The 8,436-nt window shown below is 53.7% G+C and overlaps 1 protein-coding gene across 1 annotated transcript; it reads right to left on the bottom strand.

Moving 5' to 3' along the window:
• Positions 1–499: 499 nt before the first annotated feature.
• Positions 500–8,200, bottom strand: LOC138367314 (mucin-19-like). Its single transcript, XM_069328740.1, has 2 exons — positions 8,101–8,200; positions 500–4,041 (listed from the first exon to the last, which is right to left on the bottom strand). The coding sequence occupies exons 1-2, from the start codon at positions 8,198–8,200 to the stop codon at positions 500–502; spliced, it is 3,642 nt and encodes a 1,213-aa protein (XP_069184841.1).
• Between the last annotated feature and the right edge of the window lie 236 nt (positions 8,201–8,436).

The following is an 8,436-nucleotide window of genomic DNA, read 5'->3' as shown; positions in this document are numbered from 1 at the left end:
CTGCCTCGTACCACCTGCCCTGCCTCGTGGACCGTAACGGGCAAAGTGTATACTCAAGTATCAGCAATGACTGGGTGTTCTAGAGCCAGGTCAGGTAGACTCTCCCTAGTGTCAGCCAGGGCAGGTACACCCTCGCTAATGTCAGCCAGGGCAGGTACACTCTCGCTAATGTCAGCCTGGGCAGGTACACTCTCCCTAGTGTCAGCCAGAGCAGGTATACACCCCTGGTAGTGTCAGCCAGGGCAGGTACACTCTCGCTAATGTCAGTCAGGGCAGGTACACCCTCGCTAATGTCAGCCAGAGCATGTACACCCTCGCTAATGTCAGCCAGGGCAGGTACACACTCGCTAGTGTCAGCCAGAGCAGGTATACACCCTTGCTAGTGTCAGCCAGGGAAGGTATACACCCTCGCTAGTGTCAGCCAGGGCAGGTATACCCTCGCTAGTGTCAGCCAGGGCAGGTACACCCTCGCTAGTGTCAGCCAGAGCAGGTATACACCCTAGCTAGTGTCAGCCAGGGAAGGTACACCTTCGTTAGTGTCAGCCAGGATAGGTACACCCTCGCTAGTGTCAGCCAGGGCAGGTACACCCTCGCTAGTGTCAGCCAGGGCAGGTACACCCTCGCTAGTGTCAGCCAGGGCAGGTACACACTCGCTAGTGTCAGCCAGGGCAGGTACACACTCGCTAGTGTCAACCAGGGCAGGTACACCCTCGCTAGTGTCAGCCAGGGCAGGTACACCCTCGCCAGTGTCAGCCAGGACAGGTGAACCCTCGCTAGTGTCAGCCAGGGCAGGTACACCCTCGCTAGTGTCAGCAAGGGCAGGTACACCCTCGCTAGTGTCAGCCAGGGCAGGTACACCCTCGCTAGTGTCAGCCAGGGCAGGTACACACTCGCTAGTGTCAGCCAGGACAGGTACACCCTCGCTAGTGTCAGCCAGGGCAGGTACACCCTCGCTAGTGTCAGCCAGGGCAGGTACACCCTCGCTAGTGTCAGCCAGGGCAGGTACACCCTCGCTAGTGTCAGCCAGGGCAGGTACACCCTCGCTAGTGTCAGCCAGGGCAGGTACACCCTCGCTAGTGTCAGCCAGGGCAGGTACACACTCGCTAGTGTCAGCCAGGGCAGGTACACCCTCGCTAGTGTCAGCCAGGGCAGGTACACACTCGCTAGTGTCAGCCAGGGCAGGTACACCCTCGCTAGTGTCAGCCAGGGCAGGTACACCCTCGCTAGTGTCAGCCAGGGCAGGTACACCCTCGCTAGTGTCAGCCAGGGCAGGTACACCCTCGCTAGTGTCAGCCAGGGCAGGTACACCCTCGCTAGTGTCAGCCAGGGCAGGTACACACTCGCTAGTGTCAGCCAAGGCAGGTACACCCTCGCTAGTGTCAGCCAGGGCAGGTACACCCTCGCTAGTGTCAGCCAGGGCAGGTACACCCTCGCTAGTGTCAGCCAGGGCAGGTACACCCTCGCTAGTGTCAGCCAGGGCAGGTACACCCTCGCTAGTGTCAGCCAAGGCAGGTACACCCTCGCTAGTGTCAGCCAGGGCAGGTACACCCTCGCTAGTGTCAGCCAGGGCAGGTACACCCTCGCTAGTGTCAGCCAAGGCAGGTACACCCTCGCTAGTGTCAGCCAGGGCAGGTACACCCTCGCTAGTGTCAGCCAGGGCAGGTACACACTCGCTAGTGTCAGCCAGGGCAGGTACACACTCGCTAGTGTCAGCCAAGGCAGGTACACCCTCGCTAGTGTCAGCCAGGGCAGGTACACCCTCGCTAGTGTCAGCCAGGGCAGGTACACTCTCGCTAGTGTCAGCCAGGGCAGGTACACCCTCGCTAGTGTCAGCCAGGGCAGGTACACCCTCGCTAGTGTCAGCCAGGGCAGGTACACCCTCGCTAGTGTCAGCCAGGGCAGGTACACCCTCGCTAGTGTCAGCCAGGGCAGGTACACCCTCGCTAGTGTCAGCCAGGGCAGGTACACCCTCGCTAGTGTCAGCCAGGGCAGGTACACCCTCGCTAGTGTCAGCCAGGGCAGGTACACCCTCGCTAGTGTCAGCCAGGACAGGTACACCCTCGCTAGTGTCAGCCAGGGCAGGTACACCCTCGCTAGTGTCAGCCAGGGCAGGTACACCCTCGCTAGTGTCAGCCAGGGCAGGTACACCCTCGCTAGTGTCAGCCAGGGCAGGTACACCCTCGCTAGTGTCAGCCAGGGCAGGTACACCCTCGCTAGTGTCAGCCAAGGCAGGTACACCCTCGCTAGTGTCAGCCAGGGCAGGTACACCCTCGCTAGTGTCAGCCAAGGCAGGTACACCCTCGCTAGTGTCAGCCAGGGCAGGTACACCCTCGCTAGTGTCAGCCAGGGCAGGTACACCCTCGCTAGTGTCAGCCAGGGCAGGTACACCCTCGCTAGTGTCAGCCAAGGCAGGTACACCCTCGCTAGTGTCAGCCAGGGCAGGTACACCCTCGCTAGTGTCAGCCAGGGCAGGTACACCCTCGCTAGTGTCAGCCAGGGCAGGTACACCCTCGCTAGTGTCAGCCAGGGCAGGTACACCCTCGCTAGTGTCAGCCAAGGCAGGTACACCCTCGCTAGTGTCAGCCAGGGCAGGTACACCCTCGCTAGTGTCAGCCAGGGCAGGTACACCCTCGCTAGTGTCAGCCAGGGCAGGTACACCCTCGCTAGTGTCAGCCAGGGCAGGTACACCCTCGCTAGTGTCAGCCAGGGCAGGTACACCCTCGCTAGTGTCAGCCAGGGCTGGTACACCCTCGCTAGTGTCAGCCAGGGCAGGTACACCCTCGCTAGTGTCAGCCAGGGCAGGTACACCCTCGCTAGTGTCAGCCAGGGCAGGTACACCCTCGTTAGTGTCAGCCAGGGCAGGTACACCCTCGCTAGTGTCAGCCAGGGCAGGTACACCCTCGCTAGTGTCAGCCAGGGCAGGTACACCCTCGCTAGTGTCAGCCAGGGCAGGTACACCCTCGCTAGTGTCAGCCAGGGCAGGTACACCCTCGCTAGTGTCAGCCAGGGCAGGTACACCCTCGCTAGTGTCAGCCAGGGCAGGTACACCCTCGCTAGTGTCAGCCAGGGCAGGTACACCCTCGCTAGTGTCAGCCAGGGCAGGTACACCCTCGCTAGTGTCAGCCAGGGCAGGTACACCCTCGCTAGTGTCAGCCAGGGCAGGTACACCCTCGCTAGTGTCAGCCAAGGCAGGTACACCCTCGCTAGTGTCAGCCAGGGCAGGTACACCCTCGCTAGTGTCAGCCAGGGCAGGTACACCCTCGCTAGTGTCAGCCAGGGCAGGTACACCCTCGCTAGTGTCAGCCAGGGCAGGTACACCCTCGCTAGTGTCAGCCAGGGCAGGTACACCCTCGCTAGTGTCAGCCAGGGCTGGTACACCCTCGCTAGTGTCAGCCAGGGCAGGTACACCCTCGCTAGTGTCAGCCAGGGCAGGTACACCCTCGCTAGTGTCAGCCAGGGCAGGTACACCCTCGCTAGTGTCAGCCAGGGCAGGTACACCCTCGCTAGTGTCAGCCAGGGCAGGTACACCCTCGCTAGTGTCAGCCAGGGCAGGTACACCCTCGCTAGTGTCAGCCAGGGCAGGTACACCCTCGCTAGTGTCAGCCAGGGCAGGTACACCCTCGCTAGTGTCAGCCAGGGCAGGTACACCCTCGCTAGTGTCAGCCAGGGCAGGTACACCCTCGCTAGTGTCAGCCAGGGCAGGTACACCCTCGCTAGTGTCAGCCAGGGCAGGTACACCCTCGCTAGTGTCAGCCAGGGCAGGTACACCCTCGCTAGTGTCAGCCAGGGCAGGTACACCCTCGCTAGTGTCAGCCAGGACAGGTACACCCTCGCTAGTGTCAGCCAGGGCAGGTACACCCTCGCTAGTGTCAGCCAGGGCAGGTACACCCTCGCTAGTGTCAGCCAGGGCAGGTACACCCTCGCTAGTGTCAGCCAGGGCAGGTACACCCTCGCTAGTGTCAGCCAGGGCAGGTACACCCTCGCTAGTGTCAGCCAGGGCAGGTACACCCTCGCTAGTGTCAGCCAGGGCAGGTACACGGCCTCCAGCACATATTATTGAGCGGGACGGCTTCGCCTCACCAGTCTCTGGTTCTCCCTTACTCCCTCTACCTCCGTGGCCTCTTGTTCCCACGTGCGTGTGTGTGTGTGTGTGTGTGTATGTGTGTGTGTGTGTGTGTGTGTGTGTGTGTGTGTGTGTGTGTGTGTGTGTGTGTGTGTGTGTGTGTGTGTGTGTGTGTGTGTGTGTGTGTGTGTGTGTGTGTGTGTGTGTGTGTGTGTGTGTGTGTGTGTGTGTGTGTGTGTGTGTGTGTGTGTGTGTGTGTGTATGTGTGTGTGTGTGTGTGTGTGTGTGTGTGTGTGTGTGTGTGTGTGTGTGTGTGTGTGTGTGTGTGTGTGTGTGTGTGTGTGTGTGTGTGTGTGTGTACTCACCTAGTTGTACTCACCTAGTTGTGTTTGCGGGGGTTGAGCTCTGGCTCTTTGGTCCCGCCTCTCAACCGTCAATCAACAGGTGTACAGATTCATGAGCCTATCGGGCTCTGTCATATCTACACTTGAAACTGTGTATGGAGTCAGCCTCCACCACATCACTTCCTAATGCATTCCATTTGTCAACCACTCTGACACTAAAAAAGTTCTTTCTAATATCTCTGTGGCTCATTTGGGCACTCAGTTTCCACCTGTGTCCCCTTGTGCGTGTTCCCCTTGTGTTAAATAGACTGTCTTTATCTACCCTATCAATCCCCTTCAGAATCTTGAATGTGGTGATCATGTCCCCCCTAACTCTTCTGTCTTCCAGCGAAGTGAGGTTTAATTCCCGTAGTCTCTCCTCGTAGCTCATACCTCTCAGCTCGGGTACTAGTCTGGTGGCAAACCTTTGAACCTTTTCCAGTTTAGTCTTATCCTTGACTAGATATGGACTCCATGCTGGGGCTGCATACTCCAGGATTGGCCTGACATATGTGGTATACAAAGTTCTGAATGATTCTTTACACAAGTTTCTGAATGCCGTTCGTATGTTGGCCAGCCTGGCATATGCCGCTGATGTTATCCGCTTGATATGTGCTGCAGGAGATAGGTCTGGCGTGATATCAACCCCCAAGTCTCTTTCCTTCTCTGACTCCTGAAGAATTTCCTCTCCCAGATGATACCTTGTATCTGGCCTCCTGCTCCCTACACCTATCTTCATTACATTACATTTGGTTGGGTTAAACTCTAACAACCATTTGTTCGACCATTCCTTCAGCTTGTCTAGGTCTTCTTGAAGCCTCAAACAGTCCCCTTCTGTTTTAATCCTTCTCATAATTTTAGCATCGTCCGCAAACATTGAGAGAAATGAATCGATACCCTCCGGGAGATCATTTACATATATCAGAAACAAGATAGGACCGAGTACAGAGCCCTGTGGGACTCCACTGGTGACTTCACGCCAATCGGAGGTCTCACCCCTCACCGTAAATCTCTGCTTCCTATTGCTTAGATACTCCCTTATCCACTGGAGCACCTTACCAGCTACACCTGCCTGTCTCTCCAGCTTATGTACCAGCCTCTTATGCGGTACTGTGTCAAAGGCTTTCCGACAATCCAAGAAAATGCAGTCCGCCCAGCCCTCTCTTTCTTGCTTAATCTGTGTCACCTGATCGTAGAATTCTATCAAGCCTGTAAGGCAAGATTTACCCTCCCTGAATCCATGTTGGCGATTTGTCACGAAGTCCCTTCTCTCCAGATGTGTTACCAGGTTTTTTCTCACGATCTTCTCCATCACCTTGCATGGTATACAAGTCAAGGACACTGGCCTGTAGTTCAGTGCCTCTTGTCTGTCGCCCTTTTTGTATATTGGGACCACATTCGCCGTCTTCCATATTTCTGGTAGGTCTCCCGTCTCTAGTGACTTACTATACACTATGGAGAGTGGCAGGCAAAGTGCCTCTGCACACTCTTTCAGTACCCATGGTGAGATCCCATCTGGACCAACAGCCTTTCTAACATCCAGATCCAGCAGGTGTCTCTTGACCTCCTCTCTCGTAATTTCGAACTCCTCCAAGGCCGCCTGGTTTACCTCCCTTTCTTCTAGCACAGTGACCTCACCCTGTTCTATTGTGAAGACCTCCTGGAACCTCTTGTTGACTTCCTCACACACCTCTCTGTCATTCTCTGTATACCTGTCCTCGCCTGTTCTAAGTTTCAATACCTGTTCTTTCACTGTTGTTTTCCTTCTGATGTGACTGTGGAGTAGCTTTGGTTCGGTCTTGGCTTTGTTTGCTATATCATTTTCAAAATTTTTCTCTGCTTCTCTTCTCACCCTGACGTGTGTGTGTGTGTGTGTGTGTATGTGTGTGTGTGTGTTTGTGTGTGTGTGTGTGTGTGTGTGTGTGTGTGTGTGTGTGTGTGTGTGTGTGTGTGTGTGTGTGTGTGTGTGTGTGTGTGTGTGTGTGTGTGTTTGTGTACTCACCTAGTTGTGCTTGCGGGAGTTGAACTTTGGCTCTTTGGTCCCGCCTCTCAACTGTCAATCAGCTGGTGTACAGGTTCCTGAGCCTATTGGGCTCTATCATATCTACACTTGAAACTGTGTATGGAGTCAGCCTCCACCACATCACTTCCTAATGCATTCCATCTGTTAACTACTCTGACACTAAAAGAGTTCTTTCTAATATCTCTGTGGCTCATTTGGGCACTCAGTTTCCATCTGTGTCGTCTAGTACATGTGCCCCTTGTGTTAAATAGCCTGTCCTTATCTACCCTATCAATTCCTTTGAGAATCTTGAATGTGGTGATCATGTCCCCACTAACTCTTCAGTCTTCCAGCAACGTGAGGTTTAATTCCCGTAATCTCTCCTCGTAGCTCATACCTCTCAGTTCGGGTACTAGTCTGGTGGCAAACCTTGGAACCTTTTCCAGTTTAGTCTTATCCTTGACTAGATATGGACTCCATGCTGGGGCTGCATACTCCAGGATTGGCCTGACATATGTGGTATACAAAGTTCTGAATGATTCCTTACAAAAGTTTCTAAATGACGTTTTTATGTTGGCCAACCTAGCATATGCCGCCGATGTTATCCTCTTGATATGGGCTGCAAGGGACAGGTCTGGCGTGATATCAACCCCTAGGTCTTTTTCTCTCACTGACTCTTGAAGAATTTCATCTCCCAAATGATACCTTGTATCTGGTCTCCTGCACCCTACACCTATCTTCAATACATTACATTTGCTTGGGTTAAACTCTAACAACCATTAGAGAATTGTCTATTCGACAATTCCTTCAGCTTGTCTAGGTCTTCTTGAAGCCTCAAGCAGTCCTCCTCTGTCTTAATCCTTCTTACAATTTTGGCATCGTCAGCAAACATTGAGAGAAATGAGTCTATACCCTCCAGAAGATCATTTACGTATATCAGAAACAGGATAGGACCGAGTACAGAGCCCTGTGGGACTTCACTGGTGACTTCACGCCAATCTGAGGTCTCACTCCTCACTGCAAATCTCTGCTTCCTATTGCTTAAGTACTCCCTTATCCACTGAAGCACCTTACCAGTTACTCCTGCCTGTCTCTCCAGTTTATGTACCAGCCTCTTATGCGGTACTGTGTGAAAGTCTTTTCGACAATCCAAGAAAATCCAGTCCGCCCAGCCTTCTCTTTCTTGCTTAATCTTCGCCATTTGGTCGTAGAATTCTATTAAGCAAGTAAGGCAAGCTTTACCCTCCCTGAACCCATGTTGGCGATTTGTCACGAAGTCCCTTCTTTCCAGATGTGTTACTAGGTTTTTTCTCACGATCTTCTCCGTCACCTTGTATGGCATACAAGTTAAGGACACTGGCCTGTAGTTCAGTGCCTCTTGTCTGTCGCCCTTTTTGTATATTGGGACCACATTCGTCGTCTTCCATATTTCTGGTAGGTCTCCCGTCTCCATTGACCTACTATATACTATGGAGAGTGGCGAGCATAGTGCCTCTGCACACTCTTTCAATACCCACGGTGAGATCCCGTCTGGACCAACAGCCTTTCTTACATCCAGACCCAATAGGTGTCTCTTGACCTCATCTCTCGTAATTTCGAACCCTACCAAGGCTGCCTGGTTTACTTCCCCCTCTCCTAGCCAGTGACCTCACCGTGTTCTATTGTGAAGACCTCCTGGAACCTCTTATTGAGTTCTTCGCACACCTCTTTGTCATTCTCTGTATACCTGTCCTCGTCTGATCTAAGTTTCATTACCTGTTCTATCACTGTGGTTTTCCTCCTGATGTGACTGTGGAGTAGCTTTGATACGGTCTTGGTTTTGTTTGCTATATAATTTTTATAATTTTTCTCTGCTTCTCTTCTCACACTAACGTACTCATTCCTGGTTCTCTGGTATTTCTCTCTACTTTCTGGTGTTCTGTTATTTCGGAAGCTCCTCCACGCCCTTTTGTTCAGCTCCTTTGCTTCCATACATGCTCTATTAAACC

The sequence above is a fragment of the Procambarus clarkii genome, chromosome 21, assembly GCF_040958095.1.
Source record: "Procambarus clarkii isolate CNS0578487 chromosome 21, FALCON_Pclarkii_2.0, whole genome shotgun sequence".
In the NCBI taxonomy this organism is placed as follows: Eukaryota; Metazoa; Arthropoda; class Malacostraca; order Decapoda; family Cambaridae; genus Procambarus; species Procambarus clarkii.
The sequence above is the reverse complement of the archived record's forward strand: the minus strand, read 5'-3'. Positions and strand labels throughout refer to the sequence as shown.

Excerpts from the sequence above, each read along its gene's own strand:
- LOC138367314 (XM_069328740.1), bottom strand. The coding sequence starts at position 8,200 with ATGAAACTTAGATCAGACGAGGACAGGTATACAGAGAATGACAAAGAG. Across the intron at positions 4,042-8,100 it reads GGTCTTCACAATAGAACACG|GCCGTGTACCTGCCCTGGCT; the intron begins GTGAGGTCACTG and ends TATGTGCTGGAG.